Source organism: Ictalurus furcatus, chromosome 21 (assembly GCF_023375685.1).
Source record: "Ictalurus furcatus strain D&B chromosome 21, Billie_1.0, whole genome shotgun sequence".
NCBI lineage: Eukaryota > Metazoa > Chordata > Actinopteri > Siluriformes > Ictaluridae > Ictalurus > Ictalurus furcatus.
Window position 1 is genome coordinate 7,312,213 of NC_071275.1, and position 22,977 is coordinate 7,335,189.

The following is a 22,977-nucleotide window of genomic DNA, read 5'->3' on the forward strand; positions in this document are numbered from 1 at the left end:
TCAATCAGCTAGCTCCATGGAGCAGTGCGTGTTCTCACTTTGCCATAGTTGGTGGTTGTCACATTCCACTTTCTGACCCGATTACCATCGTACGCATACGAGTCCGGAGTGTCTCCAACTCCCTCCTAAAGAAAGAGTTTAAAAGTACACATGACTCCGAGATCAGAATAAAAACAGAAGAAATAAAACTGTTTTTCACAGCACTGAAATTCAGCTTTAAACGTCAGCACACACACGCGCACACACGCGCACACACCTCCTGGTTGAATCTGCAGTTCAGCGTGCACCATCCTATCTGCATCAAACCTTGCGACGAGATCAGCACCTCGTACATCCATTTCCCTGAAAGTGTTCAACCAATAGTGATTTAAACCCAAACAAAACATTATAATGGAGCTTCAAAAACATATATACTCCCGATACAAAAACAAAGCTTTACACAAATGTAAGCTGCTGCAATAGTGGGAGTGTAAAGTTATAATTACCTTTGAATACACAGGTTGCAGCCCTTATTGAACTGAAATTGCTATGGCCAATGACCTTGAGTCCCAAAAAAAAAAAGCGAAAGATTGTTAAAATGATATCTAGAAAACGTCACATACCTAGTACGGCATTCAGCTATAACGATAAACCTAGTACATTTACAATCCTGTGATGTTATCAAAGTAATATAAAATGCTTCTTACTCCTAAAAGATCATCATCTACAAATAAGAGGCCTTCAAATCCACTGGTGTGGTCCAGGACAACGGTAGAGGGTCCGAGTCGCCCGTCTGCGTGATCTGTACACAAAAACATGGCAAATAAAAAAAAAGCAAAGCAAAAATGTCAGAATGTGTAAACGAGTCAAACTGCCCAAAAATAAATAAATAAATAAATAATTAGCGTAAAGCTACAGTAAAATTTCTTTGTCTATTTTGTAATACCACAGAAAACCTACACTATTATAAACTTTACTGTAGAACATGTTTACCAAAACGTTTACCTGAAGCAGCAAAAAAACCTCGTCTGGCTACTTATCCCAATTTTCATTTCAGAATCCCACATTTTTATTTTAAAAAAGCGTAACCCTTACCATTAGAAAAGGGAAAATGCAACAAGTTAAAATTTTTTGAATGCAACTTATTTACATGTAAAGCTAGGCAATGCTACATGATGATATTCCAGCTAAGTAGCTAACGTTTGCTCAGTCACTCCAGGAGTTTGCCATTGCAGAAATTAACGCAAAAATCAATGATAAGCCGTGATATTCGGAGGAGCTTGCCATTTTTCAAAATCACCGCAGATTTGGGCCGAGACGCATCATCTCAACGCGCATTCAGTCAAAGCCCTCTTCGAGTCACGTGCGTCGAACATGTGTACAGCAAACATCACTGCGAAATATTTTTTTGCAACTGCGATTTCGCCAATTCAAGTAGTTTTCCGCAAAAAAATAAATAAAATTTTAAAAAAGCACAAAATCAAGCGTTTTTGCCTGCAACAAACGAAAATTCTGCGAAATCCTGTACGGACTGATTCCGTTTTGTGATAACTATTATTTCCACTGACCATGTTTATCCCATCAATACAGATCATTCTATCATTTATAAGCATGTCAGGAAGAATATATTGACTTGGTTCAGTGATTCAACAATAAATGTATGCTCATATGGAATAAATCAGCATCGAACCACACTAGGGATAAAGTACTGACACATAGCTACTGTATAATAGATGAGAAGTGACTCAATCTGACCTGGGCTGTCCTCAGCAGGCTCATCCTCGGACAGCAGCTTCTCCAGGTGAGCGCCGAGATCCTGGAATGTCAAGGGTTTTCTGCAAACACAAGAAAAGCCATCAGGATCGGACATACACTCAGTGATTGTAGCCCATCTGTTGCTAACAGAGCTGAACAATATGATGATATGATATCAATATCATGATCAATTATGTCACATTACATGCATGTGAGATTCTAATATCTGTACTCTCTGACGTGTTTTCTTTCCTCATACTACAACAATTTCCCAAAACGAACCGTTTTTTAAATTTATTAAATAACAACAAATCATACTTTTTATCAGTTTACACCGATCAACCATAAGATTAAAGCCACCTGCCTAATATTATGTGCTGCTAAATCACCCCTGACCCTTTGAGGCATGCTCGTTTGCGATCTGGGGAAATTGGAGGTCAAGTCAACACCTTGAACTCTTTGTCATGTTCCTCAAACCATTCCTGAACAATTTTTGCAGTGTGGCAGGGCGCATTATCCTGCTGAAAGATGCCAGTGCTGTTAGGGAACACAGTTGCCATGAAGGGGTGTACTTAGTCTGCAACAATGTCTAGGTAGGTGTTATGTGTCAAAGTAACATCCAAATGAATGCCAGGACTGAAGGTTTCTCAGCAGAAAATTTTCCAGAACATCACACTGTCTCCACCGGTTTGCCGTCTTCCCATAGCGCATCCTGGTGCCATCTCTTCCCCAGGTAAGCCACACACACACACCCAGCCTCCACATGGTGTAAAAGAAAACGTGATTCATCAGACCAGGCCACCTTCTTCCACTGCTCCATGGTCCAGTTCTTATGCTCACGCTTTGGGTGGTGGACAGGGGTCAGCATGGGCACTCTGACCAGTCTACAGCTACACAGTCGCTTACACAGCAAGCTGACACCTTTCCATCACTGCCTGTCACCGGTTCACCAGTTATCCTTTCTTGAATAGGTACTAACCACTACATACCAGGAACACCCCACATGACCTGCCGCTTCGGAGATGCTCTGACCCAGTCGTCCAGCCATCACATTTTGCCCACGTCAAACTCGGTCAGATCCTTACGCTTGCCCATTTTTCCTCCTTCCAACACATCAACTTCAAGAACTGACTGTTTACACACCTATACACGTGCCACTGTAACGAGATAATCAATGTTATTCACTTCACCTGTCAGTGGTTTTAATGTTACGGCTGATCGATGTACACTGTAGTTACACTTACTGATCTGGAACATCTGCAAAGCAACTTAGTTCCTGTCATTGCTAATGCTACAGCTGCTATACATGGTCACATCCAACGGTTACTTATTCTCACTAAGTGACGTAATAAGACCAAAAACATGATGGTTCTTCAACGTCCCTCATTCTTAGACTCTCGTGGTGGAAAGCTTTCCCACTGACATTGGAGACACCCTCCATACACATCCTTACAGAATACTTCACGATATTAATGATGGTCACATTCTCCTTATGCAAAATGTGAAATTGGTTTTATATCAGAAAACCAGGAATGCCAGATGCACCCTTTATTACTGCATGCACTTGGAGGTGAGCTGTTCACAAACCTAAAGTGAGCGATATTTATGATTTGTAGGTTAAATCGTGTTTGTACCAAATGCTGCACAATACGGGACAGAACGTTTTCATCATCATAACCAGCACCGAGTAACACACTGGCTAAATAGAGATCTGCAGATTGTTGCAGAATCAGGTGCAGTGACTTCACACAGCTAAGCCATGTCTATTTCTGACGGTCAGCTTTCTCCAAGCTCCCATCATGCTCTATCTATAGAGCCACAACGGTAACCTGAGTCCTGCGTTGGACTCAGAATGAGACCCCCGCGCCAAATTACAATCTACCAGCATTTATCATGTCTCCGAGGATCTGAGGTCTGATGATCCTATAGTCTATGAAACAGAAGTAGAAGAAATCTTTAATCTAAATGATCTTGCTCTACAACGAAGGTGTACGTACACTACTGTTACTATATGGCCCTCATTTATGAACCTTTCATTTTTCATATTCCTATACAAATTCACATCAGATTTGCAAATGTTTTGGTTACACTGATTGTTCTTTATACTCATGTGTTAATTGTGACATATCATTCAGCTGTAAATTAGCAAATACCATCAAAACTCCATAAAAGGCAAAGAGCTGAAAATGACAAAATGGCGACTAATCAGCGAAAGAGCACCTCATAATCACGGCATGTGATAAATCTTCCAGCAATGCAGCTCAGCCACTGCAGCGCATCAGCAATGATAGACAAGCACAATACTACCGTCGTTGCTTTCGTCAGAATTTTCTAGCTAGTCTTATTTGTCTTCAATTCTAATTTTTTTTCCAAGTCATTGAAATGTTAATTTCATATTTACATTAAATTCATGTGTGCTATTTACATATATGTACACATACATATATAAAATGTGTGTACATGTATGTATATGTATATATAAGTGATTGAAAATTGAACATCTGTAATCTGTGTATATAACGGCAGTAACTCACCACTCATGATACGACTGGAAGTCGAGGTTCGTGTTAGTGAGTCTACTTATACGTAAATTTACACAAACTCAGGAGGTCTCATAAAATATTAACGTTTCCAGACTAACAAGATTTTCATAAATACCCATTTTATGTTTAAATGCTCCTAATGCTTTGCAAAGTAATCGGTTTGTATCCAGTTTGATTAATCAGACCCAATATATGCAAATTTATACAAACTCAGGAGCGCTAATAGGATACAATTTTTTTTCCCCAAACAGGATGTTCATAAATATCAGATTTTTTTTGTGTGTGCTCCTAGATAAACGTTTATGAATACATTTCTTCATATCAAGTTTGATAAACAAATGGATAGATGGATGAATGTCTTAATAAATGAACGAACAACTTCTCTTAACCAGAAATCTGAAAGAAACTTTTCTAACCTGTAGGTCGCCGATGCTGGAGCCTGTTTACTGGAAGCAGGAAAGACTTGGTGCAGGTAGTCACTCAATAACTTCTCATTCACAATACCTGGAAAAAAAAGAAAAAAAAAAAAAGCACAAGTTAAGTGTAATCATGATGTTAAGGCAGTACACTACAGATGAACATGTTCATTTTTGCCAGCAAATTGCAGATACTCTTACCAGTGTTTTTTGTATTGGAACATTTCCAAAAGTTTACACTGATTTCTGCAAATGAGGCTTTGTCTAATTAAATATCCATCCATCCATTCTCCGTACCGATTATCCTACACATGGTCATGGGGAGCCTGGAGCCTATCCCAGGGAATTCGGGCACAAGGCGGGGAACCCCCTGGACGGGGACCCAACCCATCACAAGGCACGATCACACACACACACACACACACACACACACACACACACACACACATTCACACATTCACACACTACAGACTACAGACTACAGACAATTTCAGAGATGTCAATCACCCTACAATACATGTTTATGGACTGGGGGAGGAAACTGAAGTACCCGGAGGAAACCCCCGAAGTAGGCAAACTCCACGCACACAGGGTGGGGCAGGATTTAAACACCCCAACCCTGGAGGTGCCCACCTTAAATATGCATACATTTACATAAATTAATCAAACCAAAACCCAGTTATTTGAAAAGCTGATGTGGGGTATTAGCAAACTAAGCTCTAATGAAGAAATGGGATTATATTTTAGAGAATTTGGATTCATGCAGTAAAAATGGAAGCATTTCAGTTTTCACCTGATGGTGCATGGATACTAGAAAACACATGTAAAATAACCGGAACTACTTTTTTCTATTGTTTTGCTTCAGTGTGGGAAAATTGGAGAGAGAGAGAGAGGGGGAAAAAAAACCTCCATAAGAAAAGCTTTGGTAAGACTTTTTCTCATGTTGGTCTAATCCTGAGACTTTTACTGCTGTCTTTTTGATTTTATATTATGTACTTGGTCATTTTAAAACATTTTTGACAGAATTTTTGATAATATTTGAATATAAGCGAGTTAAGACTTTAAGTCTTCTATTTCTACTTTTCTAGTTTTTTCCTCAATACTTAAAACTATTGCTCATGGTAATCACACATACATTACAAATGTTTTGGACAAAGATTAGGTTTAACAATCTTGTAGTATTCCTTTAATCACTGTCTAGGTCTGGTCCTAATCTTTTTTTTATACTACTATGCCGTATCCATTGTGTTGAGTGTGATGTGATACATTTTCACTAGATAAACATAAATAAATAAATAAATAAATAAATAAATACTTGGATGCGAGTGTGATAAAATACTGTTACTATACAAAATATATCACCACATGATGATGAGTTCTCGCAATTATCCGAGTGAATCGTTCTTACCTGTGGCTTTGGGTTTGTCTGTATCTGATGCCAGGCGATAATTTCGTCGGGTCAGGGCTGTACCGCCCCCCTTTGAACTCATACTGCCACGTTAAAACGGACCTCAGTACTGAGGAAAATCAACACAAAACACCGGACACACAAACGGTGCAAACAGTGCAAAGTATTACACAAAATGTAATACTTACATCAGCAACTAAACAAGTGATAATAATTCAGCTACAGAGCAATCAGGCTATGTGATAATAAATTTTAACAATGCACGGTATTATGCATTTTGATGCAGATGAAGGACTGGAATTGACCTCAATTAAAAGTTCGGCAAGAATGCAGAACATTCGATTTTTAAAAAATGATTTAAAATTTTAAATAAAACCTGTATTTCTTGTACAGTTATTCCCAAACAAATGCCTTTTCATATTAACAACATTAGAAGATGAGTACAGACATTATATCTATGGATGTGTGTAATTTTAGCTGTTGTTATTAGTTTTCAACAATTAAAAATGATGTGCATTTTATTTCTTTAGCTGAACTACACTTTTAATACAATACCACCACACGGCACACATTCTTGAAAGCACAAAGCAGCTGGAACACATCAGCTAGTTTACATTATGCACAGTGTGTATAACTATACTACAATATACCAGTCTTCTGACCAAAATGAATTATATATTATTAACATTATCTTTAATTCAGCTTTCAGATCTTTTCGACGGGCTCTAAAGATCGTTTCACTGTGGTTTTATTGAAATTGCTGCTAGTCATCCGGATTAAATCTCACCTTAAACCCGAAAACATGTTTACAGCTTGTTTATGTTTCGTTGCCAAATCAATATCAGCCAACACTCGCTTGTTATTTGTCCCACCCGCATTCCGACACCTGCGCTATGACTGGTTAGCGACATCCCGCCTGCTGCGCCCTGATTGGCTAGAGTCGCTGTACAAGCCTCAGAATGGTAAGGAGTCCGAATTATTAGCCAATCACAGCGCAGGAGCGGGATTCCTTACAAAACGATTGGGAAAATAAATCATACAGGATAGATAGCTCGAGTAGCAAAGCTTCAGTAATCCACACTGCGCGTTAGCTTAGCAACAGCTAATGATGTAGCGCGATTGTGCAACAAATCGGATAATGCAGTTAATTTAATTCGGATGTGAGCAAATTAACCGACAAGAGAGACCTCGAGCTTGCGCGTGCATTATCAGTTCAGGAGGGGAGGAGGGTAGGAGGGGGGCTAAAATAATTTGACAGTGACAGCCGCAGAAGCTCTGCCCAGTTACATTTAAATAAGAAAGCAGAAATAAAGACACGAACCGAACCGGGCGGAAATAACACTGAGTCTCCGTCTGAATTATCCGACACTGTTGTTATTTCTCCACAGTTGAATGCTGCGCTACCTGTTTCGGTTACAGGACTCCCCCCTCTTTGAATTTTGCAAAGAGTCGCTTTCACTGCTGGATAAACGAGTCAAACTACGGAGCGCCGACAGGGTCAGACTACTGACGCGCTCAGAAATGCCGAATTTCCAAAACGCGTTTCTGATACTTGTGTTTCATGGGAAAATCCACCCTGAACAACTAATCTTATAATTAATATATCATCTTCAATACCTTCCAAGACGAATTCTGTAATGAAATTCTGAGTTGACTTTTTTTTTGTTTAAGCTTGTTAAAGTCCTCATAAAATCGAAAGTGAAGATTTGTGGCTTTTAGTATGAATATGTTTTAAGGTTATTTTAACGCATTAAGGTTATTTTACTGTATGGTCAGAGCAATATCTCCCTGCACCTCTCGCCTGGTGTCCCACTGACGCTAAGCAGGGTTGATCCTGGCCAGTACCTGGATGGGAGACGTCCTGGGGAAAACTAAGGTTGCTGCTGGAGGTAGTATTAGTGAGGCCAACAGGGGGCGCTCACCCTGTGGTCGGTGTGGGACTTAATTGCCCAGTATAGTCACGGGAACACTATACAGCTCAACGATTTTGAATCTAAAGTATTTGTCTCCCATCTTCACGGTTGGATTTCTCATGAAAATGATGCTGAATGTTACTGGAAAATATTGGCTAGTGACCAGTGCTATTAAACACCATTGCAGCTGCACTAACAATGTCCTCTTGTGACGTCGGTGCAGTAAGCAACCGCTAACTTCTCACAGGAATGACAAAAAATATAGCACCAACCAACAAATTAGCACCATTTTCACTAAAAACATCACAAATATTTCAATATACAGTCCCGTCCGAAACTAGGACAATTGATTTGTTTTTGCTGTGAACTGAAGACATTTGGGTTTGAGATCAAAAGATGAATATGAGAAGAGCATTTAGAATTTTCAGCTTTTATTTCCTGGTATTTATATGTAGATGGTGTGTCCTGTTAGATTGATTGTTTAAACAATAACTAGCTCTGAAAATCTCCTCTTGGTTTTAGCCTTCATTTTCAGCTGTGAAGACTGCATTTGTTGTTAAAAAGGATAAGCCAACATGAAGATCCGAGAGCTGTTTATGGGAGAAAAGCAAGTCTGTAAACATATTTAATGTATTCCAGGATGCAGTTCTCCTTTAACAGGAAACAGCTATTTAAAAGCATGACCTGAATCAATTGTTTACATCATGTTTTAGTTACATGGTAATAAAATCTGAGATGAAAGGGGTTCAGCTGGGAAAATTCTCACATTGGGTAGAAGCCCCCAGCTGGACGTAAAGGTAGAGAAATGTGAAGAACAAAAAACTAGTGAAAAAAAATAAATCAAACCATGTGAACTTTACTGGTGTAAATTAGATCTCAGCTTGTGTGAAGACTGAATTTATGATTTTTATTTTTGCTTCGCTTTCATTTTCATTAGTAGGTTTTACTTCCATCCATCCATCCATCTTCTATACCGCTTAATCCTTTTCAGGGTCACGGGGAAACCTGGAGCCTATCCCAGGGAGTAGGTTTTACTTGTTTATGCAAAAGTTCAGGGACAGCACTCAAAATAAACTGTAATTTAATCCATGGTTTCTGTAAAGGTGCCAATACTTTGAACACTAATATATATTTTATTATCCTGTTTTCAAAACAGTCATTAAAAAACATTATGCTACGTTAAAAACATTTGTTCAGGACAGATTCAGATGATGAAATGGATATTATAGTTAAACAAAAATAGTAGTATATGTTTTAGGCTGTGAAGGATTGCTGAAATGACACAGCTTTTTTTAATGCTATAAGTCTGCTTTCAGAAAAGCTGCTCTCTTGGACACTTTGTCAGCTCCATATTTCTCGTGAAGCCTCTCACACTCGAAAGAATCGGCTGAAAGAAGCATTTCGTCATCGTACCGAGTCCAGATGGGGCCGTGGACTTCGGGATCATGTCCTTCAAGCAAATACGACAGCGCCAGAGTGACATCGCCGCTGGCCTTTAACAGCGCCTTCATGACCTCAACCAGGTCTTTCTTAGATTTCTGCATCAACCTAACTACGTGTTGCTTTGTCTCTAATAGGCTCGGGGATAGCTGATCTTCCTCAGTAGGCTGGCTGAGCTCCTCCTGGGACTCCTGCTGAAAGAGGAACATGTGAGCGTTGGACGTTATGGGTAGAGCGGCACTGCTGGGACCCGGCTCATCGTCCTCTGGTTCCAGGGCACTGCTATGGTTTTGGGTAGCTGCTGCAGGCTCTTCTACGTCATTAGGATGCTCGGGATTCACTTCCTGTCCTCTTATAGCTCTTTCACGCGCTGCGATGATCTGAGACTCAGCTGTATCTGAGGCATTAATGGATGATGCCTGACTCAGAGGCTGGTCTTCTTGACCTCCATGGGTCTGAAAAAGGAACAAAAAATCGTTTTATGGGGCAAGACTAGTCTGTGCGTGCATCTCAGAAGTAGAAAATGCAAGGAAGTGTGGTTGAAATGAAAAAAAAAAAACTACAAAAAGCATTTGCAAGCTGTAATATCTGCAAAAGGAAGTGTTAGTAAGTACTGGCCTATTAGGGTGTCAATACATTTACACATGCCATAATTACTATTTTGTATGTTCATCAAATAGAAAGTAACTATGCATTAACATTTGCAGGAGAATTTTTGTTAATAGTTTGCTTCCGAGGGGTGCCAAAGATTCCTGTGAAACTGCAGATTTAGGAAAACTTGCATTATATTACAAAAACAGACTTTTATTTTTTAAACAAAAGTAAAGGTTGTACCACTTGAGAGTCTTCAAATTCTCTGGCAGCTCTCGTGAGTATGCCGAGTTTCCTCCCAGACGCTGCACAGGGTTTGGGACTGTTTTTCTTCTCGCTCGGAGTCGACCGCTCATCATTTGGTCCTGAATTTTTTTTAAAGTATTTTTTTTAATTACGTGATAATGCAATACGAATACACGAAGAGGGTAAAAATAAAAATAAAACAGTAAATCTGAGATTAAAGGAATACTCCAACATTTTTCAGCCTCCATCCATGACATGTATAGTAGTGTGTGTATCACCACAGCAACAACTGACATTTCACTTCACTGAGCAAAGAACAGAAATGTCTTAATCTAAACCGAGACAGACAGTCTTTCTATTTATGCAAATTGTTTAAATGCTTCCATGAATTTCTCAGGCTTATGTACAAACTAGAGAAAAAAATTAAAAATAAAACAGTGGCTCTGTTACGTTGTGAGGAGATTTCTCTCATGTCTTCAAGAGTCTTCTTCTGTGCTGTCGATTTATCGCTCACCACTGGGGATGAAAGAGAAATCGAATGTTCGCCTGTCTCTTTGTCACTTGCTACTGTGTTCAGTCGCCTCTGAAAGTATTGGAACAGCACGGCCAATTCTATTGTTTTCGCAATACATCGAAGACATTTGGGTTTGAGATCAAAAGATGAACGATGAATGACGACATATCAGAATTTCAGCTTTCGTTTCCTCATATTTACATCCAGATGTGTTAAACAACTTAAAACATGGCACCTTTTGTTTGAACCCAGCTATTTTTTTCAACCTGTGAATGTCTACTTTTGGTTTGAGCGTTCAGTTTCGCCTGAGAGGACTGCGTTTGTTGTTAAAAACCAACATGAAAACCAGAGAGCTGTCTATGGGAGAAAAGCAAGCCATTCTGAAGCTGAGAAAAGAGGGAAAATCAATTAGAGGATTGAGCATAGCCAATACAACAATTTGGGACATCCTGAAAAAGAAAGAACTCACTTGTTTACTAACAACCAGACAGGGACATATTTATTGATGATGTAAACTCATGATGGTAGCAGGAGAATGAATTCAGAAGTTTACAGAAACAATCTGTCTTCCAATTTACAGAGAAATGCATCCAAATGAATCGGGGGGAACTTTATCATGCAGCAAGACAATGATCCTGAACACACTGCAAACCCAACAAAGGACTTTATCAGGTTAGGGAAGTGGTTTTAGGTTTTAGACTGGCCAAGTCAATCACCAGACCTTAAACCAACTGAGCAGCATTTAACCTCCTGAAGAGGAGACTGAAAGGGGAAACACCCCAAAACAAACAATAACTGAAAGAGGCTGCGGTGAAAGCCTGGAAAAGCAGCACAACAGATGAAACCAAGAACTTGGTGATGTCACTGAGTCGCAGGCTTGACACAGTTAATGCAAAGAAATATTAAGTGTTATTTACGTTAAAACTATCTGTTCCATTACTTTTGCTCACCTAAAAATTGGGTGGTCTGCTACAAAAGGTGCCACGTTCTAGGAGATGAAGGCTGAAATTCTGATCTATCATCTCAAATTCATCTTCTGATCTCAAACCCAAACGTGGTCAATGCATAGCAAAAGTGAAAGAATTGACCTCGCTGTTCCAATACTCTCGGAGAGGACTGTGCGTAGGGACAGACGTCTTTTCAAATCTGTTTTTAGTCAGAGACTTTGACTGATAACATTTTCTGCCTAGGATCTTAATCAAAATGTCAGAATAAGGTATTACCGGACGATGTGTCCTCCGTTGGTGCGTCCGTGTCCATTCTGGCTCTTTTGGGTGAGACTTCGTGCTGCTCACTGTCGGGCTGCTGTGCTTTCTCGGGCACTGACTCATCACAATCAGTCTGTTTCCTCACTTCATCAGGATCTTGAGGATTGCTGATTTCTTCAGGTGAAGCTTGGAGGTCTGGTGGTTGTTCTGTTGTTCCTCCCTCATGCTCATGGCTGATTTGTGTGGCCTCTGAATCAGAAGACAAATCTACCACCGCTTTCTTTTTGGGCTTCCTCTTCGGTGTAGGCTGCAAGATATTGTCCTCAGAACAGGAGCTCTCTTTCAAAACTTTCTTTTTATTCTCAGGGGATTCCTGTTCCAGCTTGTGCTGCAGGTGCTTCAGAAACCGGTCCTTCATGGACTGCCAGCTATGACTGGTGATACGCTGGTGCTCCATTTGCTGCCAGATCCGGTTGCCTTTTGCTTCTTTTCGATGCTTGGCGATGTATTTCAAGATGGCCGTGTCGTCATCAAGAGAGTAACCCATGCGTCCATGCATACTTTTCTGTTTCCGTGACGCGGCCCTCGTCTGGGCGGGCCGTAAATTGCTGAACCTGTAGCTTTCGATGTCTAACTGCTGGTTCTGTGCCACACAGTCGTGGACATACTGAGTGGAGATGTAAAAATGGCTGGCACGTTCTACAGCAGCAGTGATGTCACCGGGATCCGCTAACAAAATGGCATTTGGCTCCTGTGTCCGACAGAGGACGCCTCCACCGTTCGATATTAAAGGCTGAAGCTGCACTTTGGTGGGACCAGGCCTTATAAAGAAACGCATGGGTTCACCTTTAACATTCAGGAATAAGACTGATGATGTGGAAGAAGATTCCTTTTTAATAACTGACATTGTTCACTACCTTTAAAAAAAAAAAAGAGGATTTTTAACTGGGATTAATAATGAAAGAATTTAAAATGATGAACATGTTGTTTTTTTTAAATACAGTGAAAATGTAATTAAACTTTTTTTTTAATTTTTCATAACCATTATTTGGAATTGTGAGAACATGACCAAAGAAAGTTAAATATGAACATGAAAAGTAACAGGAACTATTATTACACTGATATTATGGTACACCACAAAAAAAAATTGATAATGTGCATTAGAAAAATTTTATAAACTATGGTTAGAGCTATTTTTTTTAAATCTAGCTAGTTAAACTAACTTGCTAATAGCTTCAGTAACAAGCTATAAGTAGGTCAGCATCATCATTCAACATTATCAGTTATACATATAATCCAAACTAATCCTGCAGGAATGTCAAGTCAACCTTTTACAGCATCAGCTATTTCTGTTACTCCAGAATTATGATATTTAAGCTAACAACACTCCATGCCGAACTATTCATTTCCTCTGATTAGAAAATTAACCACTTCTAAAGTGGTTTAAAAAGTGAAATATTTCAATCCTTTTTTTGTTTTAATCTTGATTATTACAGCTTACAGCTCATGGAAAAATCCAGTATCTCAAAATATTTGAACAAAGAATTTAATACAGAAATGTTGCCCTGAGACAAGCTCTAATCAGTTAATTAACTCAAAACACCTTTTCCGCGATGTTCTAATTTTTTGAGATGCACCTGTATTTTAGGGTCAGTACTAGAAAAATGATCAGGAACGCGACGGATGGCGATGTGTGCTACAGAGTTAAATCCTGACTTTACTCTATTTTTAATTTTAACTATGGAAAAAAGGGGGAAAAAATGAAATCAGAAGGTTGTAATTACCATAATTGAGACATGACGCAAAATACGACATTTAAATAACGTCACGCCGATGAATTCTTGAATCTGATTGGTCAGGAGGTGTTGCTTGGTTTTCTCTAACAGCAACTCTGACAGGAAATCCCGCTCCATTTCAAATCACAGGTTTATATTAATGCATATTGCTTCTGCAGTAAAAAGATTTAGCTAATACAAATTTTAAAAAACTCTTCTTTTTTTTTTTAGTATTGTTGGAATTAGTCTGTGGTGTAAGCGCTTTATAACAGTACACCTGTAACTTTAAGTCTTTTTAAACAGGAGCGTCTTCAGGACAGGGGAAGATGTTTACGCTTTCTGGTTTCTGTGTAACATGACATGTAACTGTGTGTTTATTTGTTTTTGTTGTTTGTCGTATTAACATCAAGAAAAAGGAAAAAAAAGAAACCCAGTGAGAGAATGTGTTTATAGCTGTTATAATGTAAGCGATAACAAGAACAATAAACTGTTAAACAACGACGCTTCGTTCGTTAATAAATAAAAAAGAATGTGCAATAATTGGTAAGCTTCTGTGGTATAAGAGAAATAAAACAGTTCATGACATGCTGTTGTTGGAAAATAATCTTCCGTTTGATTAAATAAAAACTCTGTTGTTGATTATTTTCCTAAATCGGCACACACACGTTTTTGTTTGTTTGTTTTTTGCTCTTACATAATGTCACCTATTAGTGGAAAATGTTAGTTTATATGAAGATATTGTGATGTACTGAAAGCCGTGGTGCACTTTCATCTTTTCACCTCAGTAATGTATTGGCATTAAGCTAGCTCAACATGGCCAGGTGTGAAAATAACGGTTAATTCACTCGTCATGTGATCAGCTTAACGTATGACAACGAATATTGCAAAATATAAACCTGTACATAAAAGCCAAACTTTAGCTGAGGGCATTAATATTGGGCTCAAAACTTAGGATGTAGAGCTAGGCAGCTAAGCTAAGTATAAATGAGTAAATATAAAATAGCCCATAAAACAGTTGACTACAACATTCGCTGCTAATATCAAATTAAAGAACTAGCTTCTAGCTAGAAAGTTTGAATCCACACAGTAGCCGCGGTTTCTATAGTATCTAAATAACCTTACCTTTGTTTATATGTCAGAGCCTGGGGAACCGTGTGTGGTGAGGTGTGAAGCAAGAAACAAAACACTACGCTGGTTAGATAAAGACTTTTATTTATTTTTATTTTTTTTAAATCACATTATCAACCCTAATTCGCGCATAATAGTAGGTATAGATAATTTATATATACATATGCATATCTCATAGTGTACATGTAAAAACAGTGGACTGAGTTATATACTTACATTAATCTTGTGGACAATGGCATTTCGCGAATGGAGACTCTTATTGTGCCATGATGGGGTTGGGTGTGAGGTTGATTACTGAGACTTAGCTTCATTCTTTCAGACCTCGAACTTTTAGCGGGAAAAGTTGATGAACACGTAATAAATAGATAAATAAATAAACTTGCGAATGAAGGATATATTATTTATAATTTTACAAATGAAATGCCTTTTTAGCGTACTTAATAGAGCTGTAGTATGAGACTTTGTTACCACAGTTACAAAAGGTGACGTTGACGTTGCCATACTGTTTAGTACGGAAGTATGTATTTGGGGGTGGGGCAGATTTGTGGAACTGTAATGCCGAGGTTTAGCCACTAGATGGCGAACAATTTTTTTTTTTTTCAGTTTTATTTTCCCGGCCTAGTTTTGTTTCTGATTTCAGTCTGATTAATAAATTGTTATAGTAATAATAATTACATAATAATTTAATATTATTATATTAAATTATTAATAAATTATAAGCTCACAGTCCTCTAGCTTATTAAAATAATACTCAAGTGTAATGTATTGTAGTGTAGTGTATTTGACCACAGTATTAATAAAGCATGACTGGTGTGGTGTTATACAATCGAAAATAAACTCTGATGATTTTTTTTTATCCCAATATCCAAAAAAGGGGAGAAAACTTTTAAATAAATAAATATATAAATAACCACATCATAATATTTTGTATTGTGTAGGCCAAAACAGCTCCGAAGCGTAAAGGCATGGCCTCCTCAAGACCTTTGAAGGTGGACTGTGGTATCTGGCACCAAGACATTAGCAGCAGAATTTAGCATCATAATTTGGTCTCTCAGATCCTTGCTCTTGCCCATTTTTCCTGCTTGTGATACACATCAACTTTGAGAACTCAGTTCACTTGCTGCCTAAAATATCCCACCACATGATGGGTGCCATTGTAACGAGATAATCAATGGTATTCACGGTGTACGTACAATTAGATGTGCTCTAGACTAAAGATCCATCCATCCTCTGTACCGCTTATCCTTACTGGGTCACAGGGAACCTGGAGGCATGGGGTGGCACAAGGCAAGAGACAATCTGGATATATTGGTATTATATTGGTGCTCATCCATTGCAGGGCACATTCACACACCCATTCATACACTACAGACCCCTTTGACACGCATGTCTTTGGACTGGGGAGGAAACCCGAATCCGCAGAGGAAACCCCAGAGGCACGGGGAGAACTTGCAAGCCCTGCACACACAGGGCCGTGGCGGGAATCGAACCCTCAACCCTGGAGGTGTGAGGCAAACGCACTAACCACTAAGTCAATAGTATGCAAATGAAGACAAAGCTGTAGATTAGCAACCACATATAAAAGTTGAAATCCTACTTTAATATAATTAATTTGGCCCTGACGAGATCAGAAATATTTCAGCTTTTACTCGCACAGGTTCCTTTAACGTTCCACATTCGGATAATAATTTTATGCAACGGCATCAAGGCAGCTGTTTAAGACCTTCTTTATTTCTAGGCTGCATTCTTAAAACCCAGCAGAGTCAATTAATCAATGCAATTCACAGCCTCGTTCCAAATATTCACACTGGGGTTTTGATTACGAGCCTGCAATAACACCACGCTTTCAGCCTCACCAACTTCACAGAGTGCTTTTTCTATACAAAACATAACAGTCCAGGGCCAAGTCCTCCAGCTGGACTAGCGATCATGTCTGGACTCTGAAGCGTTTCAGTCACAGTGCAGACAAAGTTGGCCATTATATGGGCTTGTTGATGTTGGCCGTGTTCTCACTGGGCCTGTGTTAGACCGACAGAGAATGGCACAGTGACACTGAAGTCACATGGATGCTTTTTTTTTAAGCTTTACAGCGACACAGGTAATAAACTGCAAGTTTTGTAGTAGCAATAGGTGAGATGTTTCTGTTGGAAATCCATGTAGTGCTCAATGATCTTCATAAATCAGAGCGTGGCTTGCACGAGCATGAATTAAATTAAACAGTTCAGAGATAATCTAAGATTAATGTTCAACTTAATGTTAAACATAGCTTAAGCAATCATGACCTCTGATAAAAACCATAACCGGCCATGATGCATACACGAGTGTAAAAATCATTCAAGAAAACAATGCTATTCTTGGGAAGAAAATACTATACAGCTTAAGGAGCTCTTTACTTCTCACAAACGATTTAATATATGCTGCTATTTCAGAAACTACCTCAGCTCAACATTAATATGAATTCTGAACTGAAATTAAAATTTGTTTTTAAAGTAATGGAGCAATCTTGATTTACCATAACACTAAAACCAGGATTAAATTGTCCTCATTATTCCTCCCCTCCCCCATTTTCTCCTCAGTTTGGTCTTGCTAAGCCATACCTACTACCCAACTCTCCCCATCATATAAAAGCTACTAACCAGGGAGGGTGGGGCTTCCTCCGAGACACGTGAAACCAACCTCACATCTTTTCAAGCAGCGTAACACAGTAGGAGGAAAACTCTATCTGCCCTCTTTCACATACATGAACTCACAGACGCCCACGATTGGCTAGTGCCACGGTGATTGACAGTGGAGAGTATGCCCCTCCCACCAAGAGAGCACGGTCAATTTTGTTCTTTTGATTCCTGTCCCGTTTGCCTCACACCGCCAGTGTTGAGGGTGTGATTCCTGCCACTGCCCTGTGTATGCAGAGTTTGCATGTTCTCCCCGTACTGCGAGGGTTTTCTCTGCGTACTCCGGTTTCCTCCCCCAGTCCAAAGACATGCATGGTAGGCTGATTGGCATGTCCAAAGTGTCTGTAGTGTATGAATGAGTGTGTGAGTGTGTATGTGAGTGTGCCCTACGATGGAGTGGCACCCTGTCCAGGGTGTACCCCACCTTGTGCCACCCCATGCCCCCTGGGATAGGCTCCAGGATCCCTGCAACCCAGTAGGATAAGTGGTATAGAAAATGGATGGATGGATGGATGGATGGATGGATGGATTCCTGTCCAGAGATGGCTGTGGCATTGTCGGGAATCAAACTAAATCTAGATCTCAAGTTTAAAAATGAATAGAATCATTTTTGATTGAATTCAACTTAAAGCTTCAGTTTTGTTGGTGCATCCCAGCCAACCATTACAAGTTATTAACCAACACTGGTCACCCGATTGCTGTATTTCTAAACATTTACACAGGCTTTAAGCAAAAACTCTTTTTAGACCCCAACCTCATACCCATAACTTACCAAATCACTACTTCATTTCAACAATATTTCGACCTAATTTCACTTGGAACCATTCCTTACAGTGTATGTACAAATGTTCCTATTGTTTTATTCAGCATACTGTATAATAATAATGGTATTAAGCATGAGTTTCTTAAAAAAAGTGTCTTTAGTGCTTTAAGGAACCAACATAAGGTTTTAAGAGCGATGCCAGGAGAACCTTTTCCAGTCCCGCAAAGAAATGTATAGGGTTCACTTTAACCCGTTAGGGGACAATACCTTAAAGATCCAATTCACTACTCTGAAGAACCTATAATGACACAATAGAACTTCTTTAAGCTCCAAAGAACCATATAGCTCAACTCAAGAACCCTATACAATGAAAAATGGTTCTTGACAAGAAAAAGGTTCTTTGCAGAACCTATGATGCTGTGACGAACCCCTGAAGAACCTTTATATTTAAGAGTGTATATTAGTAATTACAGTAGCATTTTCTAAGTAAAAGTTCTTAAGTTTCCTCCAATCCACGTTCCTCTACAGAAATCATCATAGCAGCACCACAAATACATACCAGTGAACACATCATTTCCTGTAATCAGGATTCTTGTCACAACAAAATCCAGATCCTTTCAAAAAGTTTTTTAGATTCATCTCTTATACAGACTTTCTATATACAAGATTTTTTTCTGTTTCTTAAGAAAGGACAAAAACATAACACAGTGTGCTGTTATAGGAAAATAATCAATGACAGAGTGATGTGAGGTTCAGGGTGGTTACTGTTACCTCCCCATCCTGAAGTTGATTATTTTCTCATAACAGCACATCCCATGCCATGATTTATACTTTATATACAATAATTTGGCAACAATTCTTTATTTATTAAAGAATAATGAAGTCACACTTTTCATTCATGTGTTGTTACATGTAATATTGTGGACCATCTGCTAAACATTAAAGAGTAAAAAGAGTCATCTCTTCACTTTCTCTTGAAGTTAATGAGACCAAAAACAAAAAAACACAGCTTGTTAACAATAAACCTCAAAACACAACGTCCTCAGACTTTCCCATGACAGAAATGAAAGGTAAAGTGGATTAAATCCCTGTGTAATAACGTATAACGTATGCGAACGAGGGCATTAATATAAACTTTGCAGCCGGAACTGTTGTCAGAGCTGCTGTTCTAGAAAACTAATCAACCCCTCATGACCAATCAGATTCAACAATTCAACAGTGATGTGGTATATAATAAGTCTTGCTTATTATAAATTCTGCACCAAATAAGCATTTTATCAAACCTAAAACTCCCATGACCTCACATCCCCTCGTAGAAAATTCACATTTAACTTTTACTTCAAGTTATTACAATTAAATTCATGCATTCTCTTTGTACCATGCGCTCTGCCTAAAATAGCCTTTTGCAATCATTCCTCGTTATCGTTTTCCGCCCCAAAAGCATTTTTTGATGATGATGATGAAATGGGCACGGAATGTATGAAAATAGCTGGGATATTTACAGGGCTTGTGTAAACACTCAAGTTATTGCTCGCAGTTCAGCTTTTCCTCAAATAGAAATGTGGTCGAAGGAAGCATCGAGGCTTTGCTTAATGCTCATGGCCAACTGCTGTGAAATCACAAATTCTTCTGTCTTAATGTCTTTATGGGCTGGTAGTAAAAATGCAACACTCGGCCAAACAACACACACTGAGAACGAAGCATTACTGATTTAACCCTTTGATCAAACTGCACACTTTTTCCTTCTCAAACTTGGGTCTGTACAGGGTGTGCATTTGACATTTAAGTTTATTAAATGTAAAATGTATGTCTTTGCCTATGTACATAGTTTTCTGTAAAAAAGTAATAGTTAATAATGGGGGCAATTTTCTTCTTTTTAAGTCTCTCAGGTGATTTAATCCACAAGCTTGTTCTATTGTCTATAATCCCTGATGCAAAGTTAATGTCATCAGTGTAATCTCATGATATAAAGCATTATAGTAATACAGGGTGTCCTAAAAGTCTCCATACATATCTTTCATACTTAATTTATATATATATATGGGGGCACAAGGCGGGGGACACACTGGACGGGGTGTCAATCCATTGCAGGGCACAATCATGTACAAATTCACACACTACGGAGACTTTTTGGACATGCCAATCAGCCTACAATGCATGTCTTTGGACTGGGGGAGGAAACCGGAGTACTTGGAGGAAACTCCCAAAGCACGGGGAGAACATGGACACCTGGAAGTGTCTCGAACCCTCAACCCTGGAGGTGTGAGGCAAACCCGCTAACTACCAAACCACCGTTCCCCCTATTTTTATATATATATATATATATATCCACTGACGAAGGTACAACTGACGTGGTGCTGGCGTACATAGTCCCCCATGTATAGAGACTTTAGGGACACCCTGTAGTTTCATTGTTGAGCTATTAATAGACATTAAATTTTAGCCTCCCATCTAATATCACAACCCGCCACCACTGAAACTACCACCACCATGTTTTAAATTACGGATGGCATTACCTGGCTGATGTGCAGTGTTTGCTTGAAGTCAGCATTCAACCCAGAAACTCTGGAGTGCTTTCCAAAAAGTGTATATATTTTCCAGCCAGGGCCTCTTCCATAAAAATGCTTCTTTGTTAAATAACGTAAAAGAACCATGAAAGGTCTAACACTATGTCCATGAGGTACCTTAAATGAGTTTTACAGCTACATTTCATTCATTTCCCCAGGTGAGAGATACATACTAAAAGTGAAAAAGACTACCACTGAACAATGAAGATGATGCTCATAGCTCAAAAATGGACTGGTAACCGCTAAACTTGACAGTTGGCATCGCTAATAAGTGCCTTTCTTGTTCAGGGACTTTCCCAAATTTCTCCTTTGGGATCAAGAAAGAACATCCATCCACCCATCTATCTAATTTAATGTCTTCAGTGAGGCTTAGTTTTATATTTTATGATGTTCTCCGAGTCTCCATAATCAGATCCATGACTTGTTTTGAAGGTTATTTTGTTCTGCAGACAACATCGACCATAACACTGGACCTCACAGAGAGACGGATATTCATTTTCACGAAACAACAGGTGATTTCTCTCCAATTTCCTGAACAGGCGTTGGGATCATGAATAAATTGAGGGAGTTGGCTAGATGATCCATTGCACCTGATCGATGTTATCATTGTAAAGAACTGCATAAAGGAAAAAATGAAAACTTTTGCAAGGCAAGGGAAATGAAACGCCAAGCCTTTTTTGTGCTCTCTCAGATGTAATAATACACCTTTTTCCCACCAGTCTGTGGAGTTACTCAGCAGGCTGGACAAGTTTGCTAATGAAAGGTCTTGTTGGGTGTGTGCATGTCTGCTGAGGACAAAACATCTGGAGAAGGAACATGTTCAAGCAGGCAGGGACAGAAACGATCACGCAGATACGCTTTTTATATGTTTATTTTAAGAAAAACATCTGTCAGGAAGTTGTCTGATCATAGATAGACCAGATGAGGTCATTAAACGAACAAGTAATTTATCTTGTGTCTTTTGTCACCTTCAGAGAATAAATAAAGTGTAACTTAACTCTGTAATTAAACCGATTGGTTAGAAGGTGTTAATGATTACAGCAGCTTTGACAGTACTGCATACAAGGTTTCTAATAACGTGTTCATTGTAATACGGTATCGTTTCTATAGTAACGACTTCTTCACAAACACTGTGGTGAAGTTTTCTGCATGGAGTCCATAGTGTTAGTGCTTTGTGACAACCATATGTAAAGCTGTAACTCATTTTTCCAACACGGGAAAGCGTTCAAGATGGAGGGCTTCATGCTTTGAGCTAACAAGGCAAGCTGTGTTTGTTTATCTTATTAAAGAAAGAGAAAAAAATAAGGCTGCTGTTGGAATGACTGTTTACAGTTTCTTTAACATAAATGATAACAGGAATTTTCGTGGACGTTCCATGACATTAAATGTAACAACAATAGAAAGTATGAATAAAAACTTATGGCGTCACTCTTTAATTAATAAACAAACACACACACACACACACACACACACACACACACACACACACACACAGGCAAATGCTGTGGAATAAATGCTGTGATTTAAAACCCAATGGGGTGTGCTGTTATAGGAAAGTAATCAATGACTTACTTAATTATTTTACACTGTTATATGGTTAGTAAATTAATGAAATTGAAAATAAACAAAAAAAAAGATACATATATTAAATACTAAATCATGTAGAAAACATAAATAAAAACAAATCAAGCCAAAATATATTTTGTGGTATTTATTCCTAGGTCGAGGAAATACATTTAAATATGGAGGCATAATTGTCAACCAGGTCATCTTATTTGGAAAATGACTTTTTTTTTTTTTTAATCAGTCGAGGGCAAAAGTTTGCATACCCTTAGGACAAAAAAAAAAAAAAACATTTTCATAGCAAATCAATATTCAAATAATACAAGCTAACATATTAACAGTGAAAACATACAAAATTATACCAGTTCAGAACTGATGATATAAATATTCTTTAATAAATTAGATTTTTTGATTCCTCGAATCAGCTTTCGGATCCACTCAGAAGTGGATGTACTGTAGTACGGAATTTTGTAGATAGATTGTAAACTAGTGGTAT

The 22,977-nt window shown here is 38.7% G+C and overlaps 2 protein-coding genes across 3 annotated transcripts in view; both read right to left on the reverse strand.

Annotated features, from left to right (window-relative positions):
• LOC128625228 (E3 ubiquitin-protein ligase RNF123) overlaps nt 1-7,581 on the reverse strand; it is a 155,424-nt gene extending 147,843 nt beyond the window's left edge. Inside the window, exons 1-8 of one of the 2 annotated variants that reach the window (XM_053653407.1) lie at nt 7,506-7,581; nt 6,102-6,210; nt 4,694-4,781; nt 1,735-1,814; nt 687-781; nt 486-540; nt 257-342; nt 39-125 (exon numbers count right to left, since the gene is read on the reverse strand). In XM_053653407.1, the coding sequence (XP_053509382.1) occupies nt 39-125; nt 257-342; nt 486-540; nt 687-781; nt 1,735-1,814; nt 4,694-4,781; nt 6,102-6,183 (573 nt within the window). In that variant the 5' untranslated portion in view covers nt 6,184-6,210; nt 7,506-7,581. Of the gene's footprint in view, nt 1-38; nt 126-256; nt 343-485; nt 541-686; nt 782-1,734; nt 1,815-4,693; nt 4,782-6,101; nt 6,211-7,422 lie in introns of both variants that reach the window. The other variant, XM_053653406.1, reaches the window with a different exon arrangement.
• Nucleotides 7,582-7,989: 408 nt separating this feature from the next.
• On the reverse strand, nt 7,990-15,558 carry terf2ip (telomeric repeat binding factor 2, interacting protein). The gene is made up of 4 exons (XM_053653493.1): nt 14,911-15,558; nt 12,029-12,930; nt 10,289-10,410; nt 7,990-9,909 (listed from the first exon to the last, which is right to left on the reverse strand). The coding sequence occupies exons 2-4, from the start codon at nt 12,918-12,920 to the stop codon at nt 9,313-9,315; spliced, it is 1,611 nt and encodes a 536-aa protein (XP_053509468.1). The 5' UTR covers nt 12,921-12,930; nt 14,911-15,558; the 3' UTR covers nt 7,990-9,312.
• Between the last annotated feature and the right edge of the window lie 7,419 nt (nt 15,559-22,977).